The following is a 27915-nucleotide window of genomic DNA, read 5'->3' as shown; positions in this document are numbered from 1 at the left end:
ACTTCACTTGAACTCAAATGAATCTTAGAAAACAGGGATGTGAGGGACCACAGGAAGGGGTCTCATGCCTTAGCACATAGATCATAGCCCCCTTGGACACAGTCCGCAGCATGAGTAAAAGGTAAGTGAGGAATGCAAGTCTTGTGTGGATGGTTTTGGAAATGTATGGGCCCACACTGTGTTTGCCAGGGAAGTTTTCAGGAAGCCATAAAAAGGCAAAAATTCCTGATTCTAGTCTATCATTATTTCATGATGGGATCATCTGGCTTTGAGTTACAGGTAATACAAATAATAACAGGTATTTGCCAATGTGTTCTGAAAGATCTCAGAAGATAAACATTGAAAGCCTTTCCCTTGGCACCCTACTCAAGCACATTCCTATCCTTCCACCTTTGAAAGACTTTTCCAAATTTCTAGGTATTACCTTAACCTCTTTTATGACACTGAAGACTACTCTATCTCACTCTACCCCCACAAAGAGCAGTTCATTAGCTTCACTTCAGACTAAACCAACCCATTTCTTTCAGTTACTCCCCATCAGCCACAGTCTCTGCCGACATTCACACCGTGCTTACTGCATCCCCCTACACTCTTGCCACTGTGCACCCATCTCCTCTGAGCTGGGGTGCCCAGGTAGGATGTCTTATTCCAGCTGTAGCCTTGCCAATGCTGAGTAGTGCTACATTATTACCTCACTTGGCTTGGTGGTTATACTCCAGGTTATTCCAGTATCATGTTTGCCTTTTTTCTCACAGGAACATGATGCTGTAGAGACACTTGTGGGCTCATTTTCATTCTATTTAAATTTGCTTTCTGAGTTTGGACTTCTTATCTGGAATACTGTGGGGTTTTTCTTTTGTAATGTGGTAATACAGCTTTAATAGTGGAAATTTAACTGGAGTCTGGCATTAAAGTAATATTGATTTTAAACTGTTACTGTTCTTTTACATAGGCTTTATGTGCATGCAGACAGAATTCAGCTAACTCCCACTGAATAAACTTATGAATATGAATCAGTTTTTTTAACCCACCTCCTCAGGATGTTGTTGGCAGCATAAACTCCAAGGTGTAAGGGTTAATGTTTTCTTCATTTGGTAATTAACAATGCAGGCTTTTCTAGTACTGGAATTTAACTGATAACACATGCTGTTCTGCCCTACTTTTCATTTATAATGTGATGGTCGTTGGTAACAATAGTTAGTTCCTAATTAGTGATTTTAACTGCATAGCTTAAAATGCTTAGTGAAAAACAGGTATCCATTATTATTCCTATTTTGTAGAATTCATCTTTGGGTTTTCCTTGTTTGTTTTGCTGAGGGATGAAGATTGATTTGCCAGATACTCCATGACATGTTATTACAAGGTTTGCAGTTAGAACCAACGTTTCCTAAATCAACCTACTTGACCATGATGCTTTAAAAATACTCTCGCTAGCCTTTCTATTGCAGAAATAATTATTTAATGAGGGGGTTAAAAAGGTGGCTTATCATGCTGTGCTGCATCAACTGACTGTGAGACACATTCACTGCTCTTTTTTTCCAAATGTTTTAATCAACTCTTCAGCTACAGGAAGCCTCCCCTCCAACCTGAGAAACACCAACCTGCTCCATTTCCCACCCTTGCCCTACCACCACCTCTCTAGATCAGCTTTTATGCTGCTGATTCTCAGATCCAGCTCAAGGACAAAATTAAATGTTGCCATCCCAGCGATGAGAGCAGTAGAACTTTTTCACCTTTGCTCTTAATATAGCAAAGTTCGGTTGTGCCATGGCTGCATCCAGCACACAGCTGGGAGAGATTCCCAGCCTCATCCCCCAGCTCCCCAGCCCCAGGCCCTGATGTAGGGGTGCTGAGGACACCCCTCACCCCAACCCCTTGTATGCACGAGGGGGTATCATATGTACACCAGACAGGAGCAAACCTGTGGTGTATGCAGCTAATGTCTCAGACAGTCAAACCGTATAGTTTCTTCAACAGATGTCTAATAAGGATTCATGGAGCATTACAGGAAAGATCTGTATGAAATCCTAGGGGCATTCCTTAAAATGGCCATACCGTTGTTTTTTTTTAGGTATGGTCACTCTGTAACTTTTTTGTCTTTTTTTTTTTAATCTTATGAAGCTGAGGCTACAAATGTGCCACAGCCACTATTGCTGATGCAAAGGCGTATGTCACCTTTGCCTGTTTAGGAAGCCTCTATTAATCATAATGTATATGAAATAATCTTTGGCAAATTTCAGTCTCTAGAATGTTAGCGTATTATAAGTTGTTTTATACAGTAAGAAGTCTTTTGTGTTTATTATTAACAAAAAGGCCTGTTACTCAAGAATGACTTTTCAGTTTTTGTAGTTTGATCAAAGACCCAAAGCCACAGATCCTTATGTCTTTATTAAAATGTGGCATGTTGCTGTGAAGATTAAAAACCAGTGCCAAGGGTCAAGCAATCACTATTTCAGCAGCTGCAAGTTCCAAAGCAGTGTGCAACCCTTTTAAATATTTCAGCTTTAAAAGCCTTTCTGGTGCAGCAAATTTAAGTATTACTAATAATAGGATTGGGATTTAAAGGCCTTTTAATCACCTTTCGTATCTCTTTTAGAAATGGTTCACTTAATTCCCAAAGCCAGTGGGCCACAGGTTAAAAAAATAAAATCAATTAATCATTACTGTAATTTTATTAACTGTTTCTAATCATTTACATATGTATATAGATGTGTAGACATAAATATATAAAGTCTATACATATATGCATATACTACAGATAGATAAGATAAAACTGCTTTCAAATCAGAGAGTTAGCTCTAACCCAAATTCATTGCTGTCTGTTGTGTTTCCTATGGTGAGATCAGTGGCCATTTGAATCAGGTGCTGTGTGTGCATGCTCAGTTTTCTGATACAACCGAAGTCATCAAATCAAACTCAGTCCCTGTGCAAATTCACTTGGTGAGATAGACAGTCAGGGCATATGGAATTGCACTCATTTTGTCTCATGACTGGAAAACTTCATGGGCAGACCTACATCTGGTATTAATTGGTTGACCACTGCTTGTGATTTTAAAAAAAATGCTGCTTTATCTGTTTTCTATGCTAAAATGAAACCAATATATGTTCTAAAACTTAGAAATGAGGATACTACTTTTTCTCCCAATAAAAGTATTTTTAAACAGAAGACTGTATCAACATTCTTTTAAACTATATTACACACACTAGGAAAATGGCCTTTTAATTCAGTTTATCAGAGGTGGAAAATGAAATATATTGTATTGCCATGCACAGCCCCACAGTCTCCTCCTGGGATTACTAAAAATGGCATCAAGTGTCACGTCTGACCCAGCCACTCAGCAGTCTTGAAAGCGAAGTGCATAACTACCATTGTCCAGCAGCTATCATTTCCCAGATCCAGGTCTGGCATTTAGGTTTTCTTAATAGCTATTGTTTAGCAGATAACAAAAGGAATCACCTTTTACTTCACCAGATATGCCCCCCAAAACCCTCAGAAGTCACGTAAAGAACAGGTGCAAACAGACAGAAAAGGAGCCCTCCCCTTATTGTAACAAGGAAACAAGAGACATGACAGCTACCCTTAGAGCTTGCATATTTATTGAACAAATCCTACTAAAATAGCTAAAATACATTGGGTACTTGTAGTGCATCATTAAAGATCACATTGTTACAAAAGCCTGCGTTTTCAGCAGTACACAACTGCAACTATACATAAATGCCACAACTGCTGAATATTACTTCTTGCTCTATATACAGCACAGTAGATGTATCTAATCTATTGGAAAATAAAATGTACAAGAAAAGGGATACAGCAGGTGGAGAAAGGAAAGAAATCTAGAAGTGCATTGCATGCATTGGTATTTAACAGTCAGAAGCTAAACCAGTTCAGAACAAGGCCTGCCCTGTGAAAGGAAGAGCTAAAAGACAGTTATATAAAAAATTAAGGTGGGCTTTCAGACTGTGTCTAACACAACAACACTCCATGAGTAGATGATACTGTTTAGTTTTGTGTTTTGTGTTGTTTTGTATTGATAGTAGTCTGGGAGCAAGAACAAAAATGTAAAGTCCACATGTTGACAGTACTGTGGAAATGTACTCTTTCCCCTTTAGGACTTCTCCTCCCAGAAATTTGCTGTGTTTTTCTTACTATATCCCCTATTTTGTGGATTTGAAGTGGACATTAAAACTTGTCCCTTCTTTAAAAAAAAAGACAAAAATCAAAAGAGATTTTGAGAGGTTGGTGGAAAATTATTGCTCGTCTTTATACATCAGGTGGATAGGAGTCAGAAAGGAGATTTTACTTAAATTACAGTTTTGTGATTGCTCCCACTATAACTGCATGTTTGTGAGTGGACCCTGATACAGAATCAGTTCCTCACTTGTACACTATAAGTAGTTACTCACCTACAGCACTGAATAAGAAAGCCACACTGAAGACACAAGTAAACAAGTCAATCCAGTCTAAAGAACAACATTCAGAAAAACAAAGTACCAACACCTTCTCAGAACATGGAAATAAAAAATAACTCCATCAGAGCTACCTTGCCAAGGAGCATATTTAAAGTCCAAAATAGCACCATTCATCAGTGTCTCAAATCCCGTGGCAGCATCACGATCACTTACCACAAGGAAACCATGAGTTTCATACTACTTCTATACATCAAAAGAGTACATGGATAAAATATAGATATACAGACAATCGATGAAAATAAACTACTAGGCTTGTTACATCTAAATGAAAAAAAAGGGGGGACTCTCAGCCTCTGCAAGAAGCAGTTTGCTATGGTGGAAATGGAGAGAACTGTTTACCGGTTGTGTGTGAGCAGTGGAGTTTGAGTAGTGGAACATATTGCTGTGGTAGAACCAGGCCTGAGGGCCCACCTGTAATGTTTGTAAACATGGATTCACAGTGTGAAATTCTGAGAGCTTTCACTTGAGTCAGAATGTTAAAAACTATTTTTTATGGTACACGTTTGTCCACTGTTATTCTCTAAAGCAAGGCTCAGAGTCCCATAGTTTCTTCTTACACTTAATGATTTACACAGAAACAATTCCCAATATATGACACCATGACCTCATCAAACCCATACACCATATGTAATACAAATGAAGAAATTATGACTAAAAAGAGCAGATGTGATTGATTTGGGTGAAATGGTATCCATAGCCATCTGCTGGAACCGGGCAGGCCCCTTCTGCCTCACTTTTCTTCTTGCGGTTTACTTCCTTCGAGATGGGGAGACTTCCCTGCAGAGAGGAGAAAACAGTATTAGCTGTGCTTCAATGAAGTCTGTCCAGTGGAGTCCTCCTTTCTCCCACCCTAAGATTTCCATAGTTCCCTAGCTTTATTTCAGAAGTAAACACCTACTAAACACGGCTGAATCAACTATAAACACTAATGCCATTAGAGAGCAAAGGATGGTTTAAAAACCAGGCAAGCCTTGCAGCATCTGAGGAAAACTCTTCACTGGGGGTGAATAAGTGTGCCCCAGCACCCAAAATGTGAAAGAGTTGAGCCAACAACTGTCCTCCACTGCTGAACTGGAGAATTTGGACGTTTGTTGGAGCTGGGGAAAGCCCAACCATGCCAGCAAAGTTCCAGGGGAAGAACCTATGGAGTGACAACCATTTCTGCAGCTCACCACCAGCCGTACATCCTTACACTACTCCTCAGAATTCTTTTTCGCGCTCCTGCCAAACCAAGCCATTTCTGTGCCTTTCATAATAGCTCGGACAGCTCAGGTCTGAAACGGCACCTGCAGGTGCTGTGTGTGCAGTAGTTCTGGCATACAAAAATGGCTGAGAACAAGCAATTACCTGTTCTACACACATGAAGCGCAGAAGGCAGACACATAGTTCTGAAAGATCATCTTATTATTAAGAGAACCTTTTACATCTTAGACCTCTCATCTTTTAAACGCCTTATAGCTTAAGCAGCTAGAGTACGCTAGTAAGTAACTTTCCTATAGTACTTCATTGAAAAGAGCACTCTAAACACACTCTAGTGTGTTACTTGTCTCTGGATGAGTAAGGAGGTGGTGTGCCATATCAGCCAGCTGCCTCAGATAGGTTTTCGTTAGCCACCTCTAACCATGCACTGGCTGAAGTCTATGTCTGTTTAGCAAAGCATTTAAATATGTTTCAGTTTAAGCCTCAGAAGGAAGCCTAAAGGCTATGCTTAAAGTACTTTGCTGATGCTATGTCACCATGGGATCTTAAACAAAAAGAATTTGTTTAGCTAGTAATATATTGTAAGTTGTGGAAAGAATCCGTGGGTTTTGTGTTTAAGAGATCAGAATTGTAAAGGTGTTTTATTGCTTTTATTGCTTAGGAAATGTCATATAAGCATAATGTTTCTAGTTTGTTTAAGAAATTGAAGTTGTCTTCTCCAAGTTCAATTTTTCTGATGTGAGAGTGTGAATTTCTGAATTAGGAATTAAACACATAGCAGGCTCACAACTACCAACAAAGTGCAATTTTCAGCAATTTTCCTTTCTTCACGCTTCAGAGCCATAATTTTCACCGGAATGTCCATATTTGCTGCATCTACTTGTGCTGGGAAGGAAGCCACCCCGTGGCACTCCCACTGTCTTTATCACAGTTTACAGGACAAATTCTGCTTTCAGGTAGATGAACTGCTCCCAGGGTTCTGGACTGCACGCAGCCAGGAGCAGTTTTCAGGCTGAACACAAGAGTAAAATCCTTTCCTAGGGGAAAATGGTGCCCTCTCCCCTTGGGGCATCAAGAAATGGAGAAACTGGGCAGTCTTTGGTCAGTACATATGCAGAAGGGCTCTGCAACGCAGGGGAAAAAGTAGGAGTAGAAACATACTTTGCCTTTGCTAGAGCCAAACTGGGGATTTTGCAAGAGACAATTTCAGAATGAAAAAATAAGTTCTAAATTTTAGTAACTGTACAAACGTATTTCCTCACAGGATTCTAGAAAATTCCATCCTCGTGGTAATATTTTTGCCTTTTTGTTGACTAAATTTGCTACTTGTGTATCATTACAGGATATGAGAAGAAAACTAGAAACTTACACATGCAAACAGGCACACCACACAGACCAAAGGTCTGGGCAAATTTCCAAAAGCATTGTGTTGGGCAGTTCCTTTTCAGCTGTGAAAACAATCCCAGTCCTGAAATTGTGCCATACAATCATAAGATAAAAAGTCCCATGTGACCCTTCTAGGTCTGGAAATAAATTGTCTTTAAGAAATGTATCCTTTTACATTTGTTGGTTGCATGAAAACAAAAAACCACTTTTAACTGAAATAAGAGTTTCAAAAACTCTATTAATTTTACTTTATTCTTTAAGTAGTTCAAGCTGTTTAGCACTGAATACATAAAACTGTTGAGCTGAAGGACTAAACACTTTCTGCAGTCTTCTTCAGCAACTTACCCTGATTAATTTTCTAGGACAGATGAAAAAAATTAGATTCCACTGACACCCAGTTTCTGTTAAGTCTGATACTCTGCTGGAAGCTGGATTGTGTGCAGCTAATATTCAAGTTGCTTTTGAAGATCAATTGTGAAATAAAATTTGGAGTTAGCTCTAAAAACTGGTCCTTGTAAGCATATGCCAAATCTTTTGAAGAATTACATAAAGGCTAGGAAAAAGTCATTGTATTTAAAAAGCAGGAATCCAATCACATTAAAGGAAAAAAACTATAATATTTTTTGACTGGCTGAAAGACATTTATCCCTCTTGACAAACTTTTTTTTAAGCTACGTACAGCAAAAAACCATGGCTATTCATAAATCCAATATAATGCAGCATTGTTTCTGACTATGCTGCACATAGTTCACAGCTTCATTCCTGTGTTTCAGGAGCAACTTTGTTTAAAGATGAATGACAACCTAATAAAAGCTGTTAAATTAAAATTTTGAATAAAAATCATCTAGTTAACACACAGCTGATTCATAAAATTAGCAAATTCATTTAATATATGTGTGAGCATATATAGCACATTCATCATAGTCTGGCATTGCTATCACCCTACTCAGCTGAACTTTTGAAATACTTTGAATGTTAAGAATGGCAGCACTGCCATACATGTTAATTTAAAGATTGGCATGCTGGCACATGAGTCTGCAAATAACAGACTGCAAATAGCCCAGCTATAAATTTTAGAAGTTCCTTTATGAAGAAAAATTGTGGAAAATATAGTGTTATCCAGATGGAATAGCAGAGTTTTGTTAGCAGGGAGCTGGAGTCTAGATAGTAATTGAAACTTAATCAAAACAATTTTCCATGTGCTCTGTCCTTTACTTACCTGCTTTTTTTTTTTTCCAGATTTTGAGTCGGTAATGAAAGGGAATATGAAAATAAAACATGTACATTCTGTGGTTCTGAGTAACTGTTATATTTTCTTACTCAATTTTCATACCCAGTTTCACATTTATGAAACCAGCAATGGTAAGAAAACAAAATCTTATGAATCTTGTCTGACAAGCCACATCTTCTGCATTATGTTGGGGTACTTCTTGTAAAACTCTGATGAAAACTGCCATGCTTTGAATGCTTGTTACTCAAGTCAGGTAAAGCACAAGCAGAAAACCTAACAAAAGGAAAAGAAAAACAACACCACCTCCTTCCTCCTCCTGCATTATCATTGACTTTTTCATCTGCATTGCTAAGAGAGAATTGCCAAAATCAAGCATTCAAAACTCAGATGTCAAGCTTGTAAAATCACAAGACAGGCTTAAGAAATATGTCTTGAAAATTAGTATGTTCTCCTTCTGGTATGTTGCCAGCAAAAGTCCACATTTTTTGCAAACCTAAGGGCTAAAATCATAATTTTAAAATGAAAGCTGAAATCTTCAGTTAAGTGCCTGTCTCAGGGAGCCAAGGCTTTAAGAAAAACAGAATACCATGAGACTCATGATGAAATCTGAAATCTGGCTACTCTCTTGAAGCAGTCATAAAATAAAATCCATTGAACTTTCAGTGGGTTTTTTTGGGTTTTTTTCAGAAAACTTTCACCTTAGTAAACTGCTTATTAGATGAAAGAAATTACATAAATAGCTTTACCTTTGGAAATCCCCCATCCCCTCGGCTGGTTGGAAAGATTTTCTGGCTTACCCAAATCATTAACCTTGGTTGACAAACCTGTAGTGACATAAATATATACAATTTCTTACTAACAAAGACAGATTCATTAAATGCAATCAAATGGTGTTCATGTGACAGATCACATTACTAAAACCGAGAGTCTAATGTCAGTTGAGCTTGGCCCCGAGATGTAGCTGCATTTTATGCTCAGTATATATTTTTGAGTACCCATGACAACAAGATCTGTCCCTAGAGTATTTCAGCTGTATTGTTTATGGCAATCTGCGTTCAACAGGCTTTTTAAAAAGACCATAGGGTGGATTTTTTAAAATCTCTAAGAAATTCTGTATAAGAGCATGTCTGTACTAATAAACTTACTGAGGATATTGTGAGACCGCATTCCCATTCTTTTCTGCCAGAAGACACTGGTGGAAGACTATTTAATGAAGTTTATTACCTTTGCTGATGACTGCAGGAGACAAGGGCAACACACCTTTGATAATCCTTTCACAATGAACTGTGAACTAGAACTTATTACTTTCCAAGATCATTGACACAGTGATAATTCTGTGTTAGCACCCTCTATTTTAGACATTAAAGGAATTCCAAAACATTATAAAAGACATACAGTAAAATAGCTGGCCGCAGGATTTAATGGTTAAGGTACTGGCCTATGACTGCTATAGGAAAATTGTCCTATGGAAAATGGGTAAGATCCAAAGCCAGCCGCTGACTACAGTGGGAAGCTAGAGTGAATAAATGCCAGGCTAATACATCTCAGTTATGGTGAATCTGAGCTGGAAACCTTCTGTGCTTCAGTTCCTCAACTTCAGGATGAAGATCAGAGCATTTGAAGTGGTCAGGTTCAAATTGCATACGATGCTTGAAGATCTTAGGTTTATTTTCCTGCTGGGTCTGCCTCCCAGGCCTTTGGGTTTTGTGAATTGAACTTTCTGCACAATGCCTGAATGTCAAACTGTCCATGTTTTGAGGTGAACATTATAAATTATGCCATTCAAATTTGTTTGCACTTTGGGAATCAAAACTTGCCTTACCACTTAAACTCCTGGTGGACCAGCTTTACTCACCTCTTTACTACTGTATTTATATTGAAACCTGAGGAATGTTTTCATTTCTGTGGAGTTACGTGTTGACTACTAGTTGTCACAACTGGACTAGATGTAGCTTAGAGAAACTACCAGATTACTTGAATCATCTTTCCAAGAGAAAATCCTGAACTCTGCTATAAAGTAGGAAACAAAGCTGGGAAATTTAAAACACAGAGCCTAAGGCAGTGCCTGCTCTGATACATTCTCCAATGATTTTCTGCAGTACAAACTATGGTGTTTTCTACTGATTAAAGCATCAGATTTTATGTCGTATTTTAGATTACTATATGATCTCAGACAAGCCAGTTAAGCTCTCTGGATATAGCTGACGTAGAATAACTAATACACAGCACAGGGCACTCTGTGAATTCATCAGTTAATGTTCATGTTGAATATGTGAGACACTTGAATGAAAGATACCAAGTAACCCCTGAGCTCTCCTGTTGATTATAGCCTGCAACTATGCCTTGATTTTATTATATAGTCATATTTTTTGTATGAAAACTCATGGTGGGAAACAGTGATAGCTCTTCAGCTCTACCACAGGAAGGCATGCTCAAACCAGCAGAGTACACAAAAATGTGTATTTTCCTGTAGGAGGAAAGAATAAGCATCAGAATACAGTATTACTCATTATGATGAATATGAGCTTCTATATTTTCCATGGAGTCTGAGATGTATTCAGGTTAGCCTATAGGCCTTGTCATCCCTATTAATAATTTAATAGAAATAAAAAAAACACCTGCAGTTAAATGACAAATAAAGGATCCTCAACTTAAATTCATAAGAATTTAGAAGGACTGCAGTTTGAGGGTGGATTTTGGGAATGGGACAGGAAGAAAAAAGTGTAAACTGTAAGATATACTCACAACTATGCTCCGGGTTAAAACAAACAAACAAACAAAAAAAAACAACAAAAAAAACACCCCCAAAACCCCCCAAAACCCAAAACCCAAACCAAAACAAAACACAACAAACCCTCAAACAACCCACCAAAACCCTCCACCATCACCAAAAAACCCTACACAACCCTGCAGCTATCTTTCACAGTAGTTTTCTGTGGAGAAAAATGTAGTAATGTCCTGTTTTCTTAATATCTCTTCAAAAACAACAACTGTGGCCAATATTGGTAGATAATAATCATGTGGACCTACTCCACATGCAGTAACTGTTTTGCTATAACGGTACTAAAGTCCTGAATGGGCAGCCAAAGGACTTTTAAGTATCTGCCTTGTGAGCAATGCTGAAAGGCCAGGGAATCATAGTTTGGATCCTGGCTAAGTGGAGGAAGATTCTGGAATGGAAAAAAAGATGCCAGCGCAGAAATGTCCATTCAGGACTTACTACAATCCACCAGGATGGCGGGGGGGGGGGGCGGGGGGGGGGGGGGGAAGGAGGAAGTCTTGCTGTGCTATATGGTTTATAAAATGCAGAAATTACTTAGCTGTTCAAATATACTCATAACTAGGGTGTTAGAAAAACACAGCAAGAACTTTTAGTCAATTACACTAGCTCAAAACAACTGATATCAATGTTGCAAGATGAGCTATAGAGAGACAAAAAATGCAAAGCAATGCTCCATTGCAGAATAGGATGTAAGGCTTACAACGTTCCAGCTGTTAGCAAACTCTTCTAAATAAATGCTCCCATTGATACACACCATATTTTAATTTCTTAGTACTTCCTGTGTGACTATTATGTGAGTACAGGCTTGGCTTACATAACCAAAGTATCAGGATTCAGAACAGAATTACTGAACTTTAGGATGGACTGAAAACTAAATTTACTGCAAGTCTACACAATGCATAACAGTACTATGCTGACTGAAATTAATAGGCTCAGTATTTGATAATCATTAGGAAAAAAATCAAGCTAGTAAACTTTGTCCATAAATTATCAGAGTGGATCACCCCTAAATATCTAACTAAGAGCATTACTACCCTTGGAAGCCTGCCTTCCTGGCAGAACATGTGATACACAAAACTACTTTGAGAAGTCAGGGGGAAAGAAACTCACTGATCTGGGAAGTGCTGTCTGAGTGTTCTACAACAACAAGTAATTCTGCCTGAAACATCAAGGTCAACTTGAAATAAGGAATTATGATCTATGAAGAATATGTTTTCAATTCTTTATCATCCATCCTCTTGAAAAGATACAGATAATAAAAATTAAGATTAAAAATTAGAAAAAACAAAGGCAGAGCAAAAGAAATGCCCAGTCTATTTATCTGCTTTTACAACATCCAGACTCCAGAACTACTTTCTGCTTTTGTGGTTTTTTTTTAAACCAGAAGGATTTCTAGAGTAGACTCTTCTTTTGTCCTCTGCCCAACAAATGGAGAAGCTTCTTTTTTACTATTGCAAAGGCTCTGTTTAACCAGCACTTCAACACTCTAATGCCTCTTCTTACATTTTAAGCTACGTCATCTTTAAGAGCAGTAGTAGGGGAGAACAAACTTTTGCCCAGCTTTAAAACAGGTACATAAAATAATTTTAACAGAGCTGGACTACAACTAGTGTATCAGTCACATCAAATGCTAAAATTAATTTCTTGCTACCCACTCTTCATTCCTACTCACTAAAAGCATCTTTCAAACATTCAGATACATCCATCAAGAGGAAAAAAAACCCCCAGATTTAAGGCATGCTAAACTTAGTAAAATTAGCACACTCCTGTTAAGTATTCCCAAGGTTTTTATAGTTAAGAAACAAGCAAGAAAGCCCCCAGACTTACTTTTTTTTTCTTTTTCTTTTCTTTTTTTTTTTTTTTTTCATGTGGACTACAACTGAATTCCTGTTCATCAAGTCTCATTCAAGACTTACAGGAGTTGAATCCAACTGTAGTCTCGGTTTCCAAACTACAAGCTTAATGAAGAAGACCAACTGATCTGAGTACATCAGCAACCACCTTTTGAGAAGTTTCAGATGACTTCTTTATCATATAAACCAATTGGGGGGGGGGGGGGGGGGGGAGAGGCACAAAACAAAAAGGAAATCATGAGAAGTACTCTAGAAATTACTAATTTCAAATAAAAGGTGACCATCTCCAGTAATTCTGCGTTAACCTACCTAGGAGAGGAAAAAAAGAAAATAAAAGGAAAAGCTTTACTATATGGATTAGCAGTCTAAGCGCAGACACAGATGGCCGTGTGCTGAGGAAGAGGGGAGTAACATGACAGAGGTACGTGTTGAAGAGAAGGAAAGAAAGGGGCATGCTCAGCACTAAAACTACACTTGTGCAGTTGTGAGGACCGAGGACCCTGTGTGTCTGTAGTGCCTAATTCATAACAGAGACAGGCCATCTTCCTACTGTGCTCTCCTGGGGATGGGCTGTATGGAAAGGAGGGAATGCTGCTCCTCATTTCTGTACCTATATTTCTTTAAAGTAGTTCAGGTATTTTTCACCACCATTGCTCTGTGTTGCAATGACATAGATCAGTGGTATTAAGGCTCCTAGAGGGAAAAGTTGTAGATTACTTCCTTTGCAGCTAGTCTCAGCATCACTGAAAGCGTCTAGCAGATTTTCTTTCCAAACTGAGTCTTGATGCACTTTCTTTTGCAAAAAAAATTTATAACATAGTTGCCTGCTAAGTTGAAACAGTTATAACTTTGCAGTTTTTTTAGAAGTATTTTAGTTACCAGCTGGTTTCAGCTGAAGTGACTTTTCCCAGCACATTTTACCATGCACTTCTCAATCCCCAAATGCCTCCCAGTGCAGTAAAAAGTTTTCTTTGTAACCAACAGCCCACTATCACAATCCAGATGCATAAACAGAAAATCTTACTGCACCATTGCTTGAACACCAAATAAATCACTGTTAAAAAAAAAACGAGTTCATTTTAAGCAAAACTGGAAGGAAAGCTTGTGCTAGGATAAATGCATTTACTTCAGTGCAAGTGGTAAACTAATGCTCCCATCTGCAGCATTTTATTTTTAACACTGTGAGGGGAACATTATTAAAGCATATAATATTAATGCCCACTGTGTTCCACACCTAGCATGCAGGATTTAATAAATACAGCAACTGTCAGCTGGATGGTTGCTGCTTCTCAAGAGTTTAGTTGGGTGGCAGTCTGCTATCAATCAGCTTTTTCTTCTGAATCTTCTGGAGAGGGCAATGACAGGGCTACATCAAAAGGGCTCATTGCTCCTCATTTCAAAGAGTCGGTGAAGTTTTGATGAACCTTTGTTACATTTAAGTAGCTGTACTCACGATCAAACAGGATGCTGCTGTTGTGATAGGCTGACTCTGAAACAAGCTCAGCAAGGAAGCTTTCACTATTGAAACATCAGAAACAACTTCCCCAAGTTAAAATACAACTTAATTACCCTAGCTTAATTATTTAAATATACTGTGAACATGTCGTTTAGCAGGTGTGAGGCCTGCCAATTTTGTGAACTTGATTGGTTTTTTTGCATTGCGCTGCATCACAAGTCTGAGCTTCTGGTTGAGGTACAGTGACAGTTACCCTCAACAACCTGTCTTCACATTTTCAGTATACTGTCAGGGCAGCAGGTTTTTTGATCAGTCCTGCTTTCCACATCAGTGCCATGAACACTCAGAAATCACTTGGGGGGGGGGGGGGGGGCAGGAATCATTTACAATCATTTCACTTGGTTAATTCCACACAGCAGATAAATGTAGATAAATGGTTTGAGAGAACTGATGAAGAATTATACAATCATTCTGCTCCTAGCTGGGATTGCTCCAAGTGGCCCACCTTTTTGGTGAGACTTTACCTGCCATTATAGTAATAATTAATATATGGCAGTATATCAGCAGAACACAGCAGGACAACAGCATACCTGGACTTGCCTTTGACTTCTGTGCATCAGCATCCTTTGCTGGCTCTGCCTTTTCATGGGGAAGATATTACTGCTGCTTTTTATTCCTCCCCATCTGATGACTCAAACTCACAACCACATAGAGATGAAAAAGCCTAAATGAGACAAGTATGCTTTTCCTTGCATCCCCCTCTCCATGCTGCACATGAATTAGCAAGTTTATTCATTAGGGGTTTTTTGCAGTCCTTGTTCATCAGTTCTTCAATTTCTGTCAATTTCACAGAATAGGATGTCATCTGCTCCTTCCCTACACAACATAAGGAAGTGACCTTGGAAGTAGTTTTTCTAGATTTTAAGTACAAAACTTCTCATATAAGCCCATCTTCATCTGCTGTTTATTTTATTGGTCATAAAGCATCTATTCTCCAGGTTACACTGAAGTGTCTGCTCCTATGTAGTCTCATACCTTGGCTCATCTGTATCAGCTTCTTCAAAGAATTCACTCCTGTCCTCATCCATACTATACAGGTTGCACCTTTTATACCTGTACTTGCAGCATCCCATGACATATGCAAGAAAATTATGAGTGCCTGTGCAAAATTTGCTAAAACATGCTTTTAAGACTAATGGGCTCTACTACTGCAGAGCCCCTTGCTGCAGGAAAGGATGCTGGTAGATACTAAGCACTCAGAGCAGGCACATCTTTCGTAGTGTCTTATGTGACTACTGGCCTCCAAAACTGAGCAAGTATGGCATTGATGAGGGGGAAAACACAAGCTAATCTAAGCTTGAGTACATAGTCAGCACACTCCTGCCAAATGCTTTAGCTGGTAAGAACCCTCAACAGAAATTTTAGCTGTCTTCTGGCATACATGATTGAATGAGGTTAGTTATAGAAAACACTTTCTTTTCCCCTGGAGAGGAATCCTCCCCGCCACCACCTGAGCATAATGCAATTTTTAGGCAGAGAGATCGATTTGCACTTTTCTGCACTAAGACAGGATGAATTTAGCTTGTGTGCTACAAGTGCTCTCATGCTGCTTTTTTAATTCATTAATATGCAAAACCCATTGCAAAGCATTGTTAATATTTACCACGCATATGAAGAGTAAGAGAAAAAGAAATCAAGTGGTACACTGTGCATGCTGTCATAAATGTTCATCCAACTTCTGACTGAATTCATGAATTTAACAAAGATACTCATCACTAGAGTATCACACTCCTTGAAAAGAAAAGAAATGCAATTATTCCAGAACAATAAGAAACAAATGTATATTATATGGGAAGTTCCATTAAGCAATAAAAGGGCTGCAAACTACTTTGTTCCACCAGTAAATTTCTGTGCATGGACTCTGAAACTGTAAAATGTTACAGAAATTGAAATAACTAAACGAGCCCTCCAGAAAACCAAACTCAAAACCCAGTGCAACCCAGCACCTTTTCCACTTCATTTTGTTTGCCTCTGCACTACAATGGCAGCTTTTGTTATTTTACTTAACATGCACACACAGAAAATCAACAGTAGCAAGCCTGAGGATTAAAATAGTATTTGAGTTTTCAGATAGGAGGTTGTAATTTACTCTTCAACTGCAATAAGGTAATGAAAAGTTTAATTAGTAACTATCTGTATGTACACCTAATGGTACCTGCAGAACAAGATGCAAAAACAAGTCTCTTGCTACAAAGTCAGGTGAACACACAGCATGGCAGCAAAATTCAGGACCAAAGGCTGCATTGTTAAGTTCTTCAGTAGTTTCATACCCAACACTGACAAATTACTGGAGCAACAGAGGAGGAAGAAAAGCAGCATGGTCACAGGCTGACCAAAAGGTCCATTTAGCCCGGTCTCCTTGCCCCACCGAGTTTTGATCTCAAGGGAAAGACCAGCAAGAACAGCTGGTGGCCAGGAGGGGAATCCTTACAAAAGAATAAGAACAGCTCAGAATAATGCTTCTCCTGCGTGCTCTCCCAGTTCCCTCCTTCCAATTTTGGGGTATACAAAATGTATACACCAAGCTGAATCCCAAATTTTTTTAATTTCCTATAAATTTTCTAAATTAATGGCCTGAATGCCGTAACTTACATAAGACTTAATACAGTGCTTTGGACTAAAACTGTTCTGTTTGTTTGTTTAATTTTGTTTAAATTTCTCACACATACCAGAAAGATGACCAGAAATCCAACAAGCGATGTTGTTCTCCAAGTGGCGGCAAGCTCACTGCCTCTGCCGACTGCTTTCCTGCAGAGCCCAGCCACGAGAGCCTTTTCCCTCATGAGACGCCAACCTCTTGCCCAACCAGCAGATTTCAGGCAAGTATTAAAAGCCCCAGTGGTACTCTTGGAAATGGGAGACAGAACCACATTGTACAGCCAGTACTTACCTCATTAAAAGGGATGTAACAACCATAGCTGATGATACTGTAACAGGTGCTTGCATATACCTGCAGCCACCATATTACCAGCATCTAGTACCATTTAATGTAGCTTAACTGCTACTCCAATACAAACCCACAAACTGTATCGTGTATGTTCTGTAGACTGAAAGTAATAAAATATCTGCGGGCTCTGGTACTCACCTAATGAGGAGACACACAGGAAAAGAATTTTTCCTGCCAAGTTTGTTTCTGGGTTTTGTTCATATTGCCTTATATAATTACTTAGCTGAGAAATTAAGGGTAAGGACATTTACCAATATTTCCACAGGATTTTCTTCTGCCAGCAGGAAGAGTTATTTAAACTCATACTCTTTCATGATGGCAATTTATCACAGATACAGTCATGTTAAAACAAAGAAGGAAGAGCTGTTCCTCTCTGACTTTTGACTAGCTCTGTGGTGCCAAAGTGTGCCTTCTAAACATCAGCACTGTAAGAATTCAGGAGTTGTTTCTGATAAGGTACGTATTAAGCCAAGGTTTATACCACCTTCAGTGAGAATACACAAATTTCTTTTAACTTTTTTCAATTTACTCCACACAGGTATGCTACACTAGTAGACAGACAGTAAGGTTAGTGTTAACAGAATTAATCCAGAAACACTTCTTTCTGCAGGATGAGAAATTGCTACCTGTTCTGAGGGTGTTTGGGGGTTTTTTTAAATGCAGTATTTACAGAAGGAAACATCACGAATCCTCCCAGGAACATCTACATAGGGATTCAGTCAGTAGTGCTACCATGAATTTGCCAGACCAGCAGTCTAAATTGAATTTCATGTAACACTCAAACAGTGATTCATAGTATCATTCTACATTAAATGTTTGAAAAGAACATTTTTGCACCTTTCCAGATTGTACCCTCAACCAATATGGTTTAATGAGGTGAATAAATATTTGAAATAAAAACAAAATACAAATATTTAAAAATATTTTTATTAAAATATCCTGTCCCAGTCGATGACACCAACTGAATTATGTTTATGAAGTTGTTCTAGGGCTATTAAGTGTAGTCCCTCTCCCCTCTCTTTAGCCATACACACAAGGATCAGAGCTCAGGTGTGGGGCAGCAGTATTCCGATGCAAAAAAAAGGGAAAAGATAGTTGGTGAAGGCTTGAGATCCCAAGACTTAAAAATCAATGTCATGACTGTAGTATTACAAGTTGTATATTAATTCTTATTTCTGATTTTCCAAGAATTCAGCCTTTGTGAAAAAAATTCAGTAAAGGTTTGTACTGGAAAAAGTATTACGTAAAACTCCAATTCCATGTGTCAACACAGCTCTGTTCAGATAAAGTACACTGTTGCGATTACAAAATTTTAGCACCCAGAGCATGCATGTTTGTGACTGGGTAGCAACACATATATACAGAGCTTTTGTCTTTTAATGTGCACATGAAGTGTACCACAGAAATATCCACAGTATCTATAGCTTTGGACAAAAATTACTTTTTTTAAACCCCACTACAATGTTTTCTATTCATAATCAAGTAAAGGTGGTTCTTCTGCATAGTTGAACAGCTGACTTGACAGAAGTATTCAAAAAAGTGAGTTTGTATTTCTGCTTATTTATTTTGTAAGCTGGAAAGACTTTAATTCTCCCTAAGTTTTCAGGAATCAAGTAGTGTTGAGCAAACTAAACCAAATGTATTCTTCATGCACAATACATAAGCATAACAAAAAAGCATGATATACACATTCATATGGCCCAAACTGCTTAGCTTGCATCCTTCTCAATTACTTCTCTTGACCAAATTCTGTCCATGGCTACACATGAACAGAAGAGGATCTGATATAGTCCTGCAGCTCCCATGCAGTTCTGAACCACCATAAAGGAGATTCCAGCTGCAGTACCAGACCTGAAGTATGAGTTTTCTCATGTCAGACCAGGGGCTGCATTTGTCCAGTGTGTATCTAGTATTAGGCTGGACATAACGTGTCATCCTAGCATCTCATTCTTCTTACCTCTCAGAGCATATAAAAGGTTCCAAAAAATGCCTGCCTCTGCCAGACCAATCCCAGGCTCCATTCTCCACAAACAATCCTAAAGTTATGAACAGTTTCTCCTGCTAAGGTGAAGTCATTTTATAGACAAAGAAAATTACAGGATGTGCAAAGATATCTGCATATAACTCACTGGAAAAAGGTTTATAATAGCTAAACTGGGATGAAATCTTAAATATAAGCTTTGCCTCGTTAAGTATCTTCATCTAACTTAAATGATGGTATACTTCCCTATGAACTGCAAAAGAAGTGGTGAGATGGCGATATTTTTTTTCTCTTCAACCCAATGCAAGTTTTAATTTCCTTCTCTCTGCTTAATGAAGAAAAGCTTTTCACCCAACAGTTTCTCTCTGAAGGGTTATCATCCCATTTTTATTTTTTTTTCCCCAAGACTATAAAATGCAGAGAATGCAAGTGATAGAATAACCTCAGAACTGATCCAGTTCAGGCAAAGATACACTACAGGAAGTGTTCAGCCCAAATGACCTCCTTCTGGGGCCTTTTTTGCTTTGGATGACACAGCTATACTGTACAATACCTAGCCTAGAGATTCCACACCACTACTGCTTAAGAAGAAAGCCATCTAGTTGTGGTAAGTCAGAAGCGAATTAATGAGCTGCTCTAGAATATCCTTCATTTTGAGGTAAGTCAAAACTAAATTATCAAGGATGTAGCTCTTCACTGATACAAACTTTTATTAGTGTTATTAGTTTAAATTCCTCAGCATCTGCACTGCAAACTCTTGGAACTGAACTTGAAGTCCAGCAATGAACTGCAATGTGAGCAGGAGAAAGGGACACACCTCTGTGCTTTAGAAGCAAACAAACAGACCACTTTGTCAAGTGTCTAAAATGCCTGTTTGATTTCTTTCTTTAAAAACAAACATTTACCATTAAAAAAAACCCTTTTCCTGGCTTTGCTGCTTTGAGGTCAGGGAAAACTGGAATTAAGACTTCCTTACTCTTGCTATTCTGACAAGATCCTTTATTTCAATGACTGGATCACATAAGCCACATCAATTTAAAAGCAAATTTTTTTTTCTTTTTAGTTAAACCTTTTTTTTTTCCTTAATTAGCACTAGAATCTAAATATGTATTTTATGACAAACAGCAATTTCCATGAAGGTGGTATACAGAAATTCTAGCATTTCAAATGAAAAGAGCAAATAAAATCACCTTAGGATTTTATACATCGCACATAAATAGGAAAGGTTCTTTCTTCCTTTAGGCAGTCACTTAAGGAAATATATTATACACAAGTAAGGACAGATCCCCAGATGGCAGGTCTTCTTGTATAAGGTGGCTCAAAATGTCTATAAGTTAAAATTATAAGAAGAATAGAAAGTACACTCTTCAGCCTTTCTATTTCTCTTTAAATTATTGATGATGATGATATTATTATACAGCTCCAAGAAAGATTAATTAACCACGTATGAGGAAATCCTAATTCCAAGTTTAGGAAAAGGAGAAGCAGCATTGAAAACTAACCTGCTAAGTTATTTGCTTTTACTTGTAAGCAGTTTAAGAAATTTTTTATGGAATGAGAACATTAAGAAACTAAGAAGGTAAGACAGCGAAGTTAAACCAAGAATTCATTTGTTCTCACTCAACAAGTTTATTCTAGTCACTCTTAATTTCACTGTAAGCTTAAGTAAATAATTGATGAGCTTTCAGTTTAGCAAAGGAATAATCAGGCCATTTTTCCCCATTTTTTAAGGTTTAGTTCAGCCTGCTGAAATGTAACAGCTAAGTTTTCACTGACCAGCAAGAGCAGAATAGAGCCTTTGCATATGCTGTTATACTGAAAACAAAGTAAGCGCTTTTACAGTCCTGTGTTTCAGTATAGAAAGTGTTGATATGTAAAGAAGAATTCTTCCTGCAGATTAGAATGGCTAATGAGACACTTGCAATAAGTACAAGAAACATGTCAAAGACAAGTTTTCCACCGCTGCAAGGGAAGTATGACAGTGGTCTGACTTAAAATTACATTTGTTGTTACTGTGCCAAAAGTGAAAGAAATGAAGAAAAAAGGGTGGTGGTAGGGGAAGAGATTCTGCCAAGTATCACTTCTTAAGCAACCTTGCAAGCTGGGGCAAAACCTAGTCTTTCTTACATTGAAATTCTGATCACCAGTCACAAAAAAAGTGGAATTAGGCCTTTTCATAACAAATAAAAAAAATTTAAAGAAAAAACCATAGGAGATTTTTATTTATGTTACACTGCAAAACAAACAATAGGACTCGACTAAGGTGTGTAACTACATTTTATTTTCTGCATTTCAATAGTTCTAAGTGGTATTTTATATTCTGGCCTAGAGAGTGGCTTTACAAAACTGATTTCATTGACTACTGTAGGAATCTTGCTAGATTTATAGAATCATCTGCTGGTAAAAATCAGAGGCTATTTTATGCCTAACTAAACCTAAAATAATCTTTTGTTCCATAGATAGGCATATATTGCACATAACAGCCTGCACACCATCTAAAAATGTGGGCTGATTGTCACCTTGGTGTTGGTAGGAAAACAGTTCCCTTATCCAATATTCTACAATTGTGTGAACAAAATGTATTTTAACATGGTTTCTATTCACAGTTTAAGTGAATCATTTCCCTTTTAATTCCCCACCCCCAACTATTCATTTATACACAGATGAGCAAAGCATTTTGATGAAAAGTAGGTTCCAGAATAGACTAAAACTCCAGAATTTGCAAGTTTATTTTTGCAGATAGGAATGATATAAAACAAGGAGCCAAAAAGAAAAAATGCTTTACTTACATATTAGCTTATTTTAAACATCCCTTGATCCTCCTCCCTCAAATCAAAACAACCCCAAAGAACCAGACAAGGATAATTTAATTAATGCAATTAATTTAACCCTATCTTAAGAAGAATATGTCCCTGAGAACCTCACACTTTGGAAAATATTCTGTGCTAATGTACACCCTATGCAACACTTCTTCAGATGAGCTATTGCCCCATACAAATTAAGAGATTTTTGACCATGTTATTATCATGTAGCACCCCAAATATATCACATTTATGTCAGTACATGTATTCAGACATGCTTCAGTGATAGCTGCATCTTCAGTCAAGAATGCTATATCACTACACAGCATCTAAACTAATTCTGCCTATTTTATGTACTTTTTCTGTAAAAAACAATTTTCTTTGTCCTGCTGATTCTGAGACAGTCCTTCTCAGGGAATACCATATTTAAAGAATATTTAGATGTATAATATTTCATCCTTAAAATTAGGTAATTGTCAGTAGTAGTATCTCAGTATAACAAATGGTCTTTAATCAGTAAAAATAGAAACGCAATTAGCACTGAAGTAAATGGGTTATTGTTGAATATTGTTCAATAAATACATTCCAACTAAGTGCCTGTAAGTTCAGTTAGGCTGAGGCCTAGCCTTTTTTCCTGGAACAGATCTGTATCACAAAGAAAGGCTAACCTTCTGAAAAAAATACCAAATATTAAGAGAATTTAGTTTGCATCTTAGGTACTTCCCTGACAGACTAACATTAAATCTGCTTCACTTACTAAGTGCAATGACCTATTTCTTCTTTTTGGGAGGAAGGTGGCAGGGCTGAAATTATTGGATATTTTTTTGTCTGCATGTACTCCTACATGTGTTATGATGTGTATTTTTCATAGTAACCTAAATACTTGTTTCAATTAAACAAGCCTTACTGCACAAAGATTATTTCAGATTTTTATTAAAAAATGAAAGAAAATCAAAGATCCGACATACGGACATTTTCAGAGTACATCAGTCATTGTATGGCAAATCCTCATAGCCTCAGAAAGTGTGTCTTATAAAGGTCATATTTATAAATGAGTGTTGGGGATGGGGAAAGAAGGTTTGTATTTATACAAAAAAATACTAATTCTTTGCTAAAGCAACTAATTCTTACCATTTTTAGATTCTGTTAAGTCTTGGGATTGCAGTTTCTCTCAAGTAGCACAAGGAGAACAATCTGAAAACAATTTAAAAAAAATAAAAAATGAAGAAAAAAAAGTAATTCCAACTGTCACGGTATTTAATAGTTATTTTTTGCCAGCATAACAGTGGGTGAGCCAAGTATAAGCTTCAGCGGTTAAAAGTCATGCAAATTATTCTAACCACATGTATACTTATATGTCATGCGTCTCCGCACTTCAGTGGTCTGTGGGCTTAAATATAGGACAAAGGAATCCCTGGTACCTGGATTTGCAGAACCCTGTGTTATTCTTAGCACTTGGTACATCTCTGAATAGCACTATACCTAATGGTTAACACACCTAAAAATCAGTCAAGAGGACAAAACCCCGTCACCCTATGCTTACTGTAAAGGTGGTCCATTGTTCCCAGGCATTCAACAAAGTGTGGTTTTTTGCAGTCAAGAAACAAGTATAACAGTGTCAGGCTTTCACAATGTAATGGCCCAGAGAGTGGGTATTTTTGGAAATGGCACTGCATTACATAACCTCCAGTTTTCTCTCTCTCTGTTCCACACTCTCCCCCCGCCCCCCCCCCCATTTTAAATAGGGAGAGGAAAAAAAAGAGAGTAGGTCCTTCCTCATTTAAATGGTACCTTAAATTACCACTCTCTTAATTGACTGAATTTGTATCTTACCTCCTTTATCCGTTTTCATATAGTGACAAAAATTAAAGTTCTCTTCTATTGATTACATATTTCTTACCTATTATAGTGTGTATGTATGAAATGTAATTAGGTATGAGTCATATGTTTACACACAAACACACACATACATATTGGATTTAAAACTGCAAACTCATATACCTATAAATGTACACAGAAACGACTGAAAGAAAGCACATCGCTAAATGTTCACCAAAATACAGTTGGTTTTGGTTTTTTTCTCAAACGAACCACCCAAAATTTAACTGCTGCACATGCAAAAATGCAGAAGGCTGTTGCAAGAATGACTGCTTTCTAAAAATAAACCCCAGCAGCCTGAGAGGAATCCAGTGTCAGGGCGGAGAAGAGGGAGATTCGTTTTACAAGGGAGAAGAAAAGAGATGAAAAACCAATCCTAGATCCTTGCATGCATGCTAAAAAAGCTAAGTGCATTAGGTTCAGAAATGCATTTTGGTGTTCGCTGAGTGCAAAAGCGAGAAAAATGAAGCAGTTTTAGAAAACCACTTCTCATCTCCCCTTGCATGTGTGCAGAAAATTCCCCAGCCTAGAAATCCAGCCTTAAAGCATAAAGACAAAGAGTTAAATACATATACTGCACGTTTTCTCATCTTCTTTAAGAAAGCCTGTTTGGAAATGTGCACCGAGAAGGGGAAAGGCAAGCTGCAGCAAAGTCCAGCTAAGGACAAAAGGAAATGAAAAGAAACAAATAGAAAGAGAGAGAAAGAGAGAGGATTAATAATAAAAAAAAATAAAATTCTGTGGATTGGAATTGCATATACTTACAGACAAAAGCCCCCGCTCCCTGCTCACTTTCTGTCCTTTCTACATGATCTGAAACACAAATGTGGATTTAAAAAGGGCAGCATGCTACAGAGGGGAATTTATAGTTGGGGGAGTGGAGAGAGGGTAGGGGGTGTGGGGAAGAATGACTGCACCTCTTCCAAAGTGCAGCCTCGGAGAAAAAAAGAAAAAGGGGTGGGGGTGGCTGGGGGAAAGTCGCTCTCTCTCTCTCTCTCTCTCTCTCTCTCGGGCTGGATTTTGGTTGCCAGTGCCGGTTATATTGAACAATGAGCTAATTCTGATGGTAGCTGGCTGGCTGCCAGCTCTCCCCCCCTCCCCTCCCGTCCCCTCCTTACACATACACACACCCCCTGCCTGCCCGCCCGCTCCCGCCCGCCTCCCCCCCGCCCGCTGCTGCAGCGCCAGACTGCTTAGTCTGCAATAATCCCGAGCCCCACGTCCCCGCGCTGTCTGGCAGCCAGGGCAGCGGCCGCTCCGCCGCCGGGCCGCGCTCCGCCGGGCAGCGCCGGGGCCGGGGGTCGGCGGCGGCGCCCCCCGAGGCGCAGGGCCGCGGACGCGCCGCCGCCGCCGCCGCCGCGGCCGCCGCCGCCGCTCCCCCCAACCCCCGCCCCGGGCTGAGGGGAGCGACGGGGCGGGCGGGGAGCCGCTAGCCGTTGGCGCGCGGCCGTTACTGTCCCCGCGCCGCGCGCGCGCGCGCGGGTCCCGGCGGCCCCCCTCGCGGCAGCGCGGCGCGGGCCTGGGCGGCGGCCAGGCGCGGAGCGAGGCCAAGGCGCTGCACAGCGGCGGCGCCCGGCCAGCGGCGCGGAGCGGAGCGGCGCGGAGGGGCGGGGGAGGGAGCAGCCACGTACTGTAATAATAACCCTGCAGCGGCAGCAAAGGGCATCTGAGGAGAAGGGGCGGGAGACGGAGGCAGCCGCCCGCCGCTTCGCCTCGCCTGCGCCTGTCTGGGAGGGAGGAAAATGGAGGGTGGGCGGGGAGGAGGGGGCGCCGCGCCGCGCCGCGCCGCGCCGCCACACGGGCGGGCGAGGGCCGCGGCGGCCCCCGGGAGCGAGGGCAGGCGCGGAGGGCGGCCGGCCGCGCCTCGCTCCCCGGCCGACCTGCTCGCCGCGGCAGCGCCGGCAGCTCGCCGGGGCGGTGCGGGGCGCGGGGAAGGGCGGGAGCGGCGGGGAGGTGGGGGGGGGACGCGGGTCGGGTGCGGCGGGCCGACGCGGCAGCCGGGCGAGCGCGCTCCTACGGAAGCCGGGAGAGAGCGCGGGGGGGGGGGGCGGCCGGCCGGCCGGCCGCCGGGCGGAGGTGCGGGGCGGCGTGAGGGGAGAGCGGCCGGCGGCCGCGGCCCCGCAGGTGCCGCCGGGCCCCGCGGCAAGGGCTGGCTCAGGCACCGCCCGCGGGGAGATGTGGCGGGGACGCTGCGTGGACGCAGCGCGGACTCGCCCCGCAGTGCAGGCGCACGCACAGCACTGCAAGGGCAGCCTCCCCGGCCCCCGCGTACCTGCAGGACGGGCGGAGGCACAGCCCGGCGGCGGCCCGCAGACCCCGTTTGTGCCGGGTCGAGCGCGGTCAGCCGGGGAGGGGTCCCACGAGCTCCGCAGGGGCAGCGTAAGTTCGCACGGTAATTGTAAGCGGCCCCGGTCCTGAGCGCAGGGGCACGGGGCGAGGGACCGAAATAGCCCAAGTGCGACGTCGCGACACGAAAGGCTGCGTGAAGACTCCCGCTTCAAAGGCACGGGGGGGGGGGAAATGTTGCAGCGTAGATACGGCACGTAGATGGAGCGCGGCAGAGACGGTACGCCGCTGCACGGTGTCTCTCCCTAAAATGCTACACAGGCATATATGGCTAAAATAGAGAAGCGAGAGGTGAGAAGTGCGTTCCCTGTTACCCTGCAGCATGCAGCATGGGTACCTTCCTCAAGGTTCAGATGTCCGAGGCAAGGGTAATTAAAATGGTATGAAATCATGCATGCTTCAGGCTAACAGAAGATTTAAGCCTTCTCTGTTAGGCCTACCTAGGTTTTGAGCAATTAACCTTGGTTTTCAAATCCACTTTCATTTAACTCCCCAAGAAACTGCATTTTTCTGTGGTCCACAGAGGACTTCCGTTTGCTGAGTGGAATCAGCTTGCCCGCATCTCTCTGCACCTTCCCAAACAGCTACTACATCTCTGGGAATGCTTTGCAAGCCTTTCACCTTAAGGAAAATCCGGCAGCTGGAAGGGGGAAAATGTGGGACGTAAGCAGCCACCAATACTTAAACCTCTGGTAGGCTGTGATAGTAATTCTGACTTCAGTGCATTACGGTCAGATCGTTAGCCTCAGAAATACATAGTTACTACTGCTCCTGTCTGTTCTCCACAGCACATTAGAGGCTGTACATTTAAACTGTAGCTTGAGGTAGTGATACTCTTGCTGAATAACAAATAGTGGCCCAGTGCAGGTAGCAGCCCTTCACGGCACACGCCCAGGTAAAGCGCAGTGGGTTCCATTCGGCTGAGGTGTATCTTCTGACCTGGAGCATATGTCCCCTAGCTGGTGAAATGTCACGAGATTCACCACTTCTAGAGGTTTGGCACTGGGGAATGAAACTACATACCAAAGACATAACTGTGCAGGAGGTGGGAAGCTTGCATTAATGAAGCCCCCAAGAAGCTGAAGTGGGCAATGCTGTCGCCTGACACTGATGGGACAGGCAGGTTCTTTTAGGGATCCTTGGCAGAATGATGACGGCACTAAATCATAGTTACAATTAAAGCTTTATATTCTTAGCAGGATATTATGATTAGAACGGCACAAGGTTTCTACAAGCAGAATCAATATAGTACAATCCGTAAGTAGCATAATTCAGAATTTATAATACAATGTATAATTTCTCATCACCTAGATCCTAACTTAACTTATGACCTTTAATCACCTGAACCCTCTGCAGATCTGGTCAGGTCTTAATAACATGGTTTGCTGCATCAATATAACAATCACAATCTAGACTCAAAAATCATATAAAAGAATACGAGTCACTCACTCAGTCCTCGGAGGAAGCAGATGACGATGGAGGCATCCCTGGCTGCCGGAGGGTCCCTATCTCACCCTCCGGCAG

At 40.5% G+C, this 27915-nt stretch overlaps 1 protein-coding gene across 2 annotated transcripts; it reads right to left on the bottom strand.

The window, feature by feature from the left end:
• Positions 1 to 3203: 3203 nt before the first annotated feature.
• NREP (neuronal regeneration related protein) lies at positions 3204 to 25737 on the bottom strand. Of its 2 annotated transcripts, XM_049794876.1 has the most exons (5): positions 25677 to 25737; positions 24811 to 24858; positions 23299 to 23361; positions 9034 to 9111; positions 3204 to 5247 (listed from the first exon to the last, which is right to left on the bottom strand). In XM_049794876.1, exons 3-5 carry the CDS (start codon positions 23299 to 23301, stop codon positions 5122 to 5124), a joined length of 207 nt encoding a protein of 68 aa, XP_049650833.1. In that variant the 5' UTR covers positions 23302 to 23361; positions 24811 to 24858; positions 25677 to 25737; the 3' UTR covers positions 3204 to 5121. The 2 variants fall into 2 exon arrangements, with proteins under 2 accessions (XP_049650833.1, XP_049650832.1); XM_049794875.1 differs by lacking the exon at positions 25677 to 25737 and having other exon boundaries at positions 24811 to 25179.
• Positions 25738 to 27915: the final 2178 nt, after the last annotated feature.

This window comes from Accipiter gentilis, chromosome Z, assembly GCF_929443795.1.
Source record: "Accipiter gentilis chromosome Z, bAccGen1.1, whole genome shotgun sequence".
NCBI lineage: Eukaryota > Metazoa > Chordata > Aves > Accipitriformes > Accipitridae > Astur > Astur gentilis.
The sequence above is the reverse complement of the archived record's forward strand: the minus strand, read 5'-3'. Positions and strand labels throughout refer to the sequence as shown.

Excerpts from the sequence above, each read along its gene's own strand:
- NREP (XM_049794876.1), bottom strand. Across the intron at positions 5,248-9,033 it reads GGGATGGGGGATTTCCAAAG|GGAAGTCTCCCCATCTCGAA; the intron begins GTAAAGCTATTT and ends TCCTCTCTGCAG.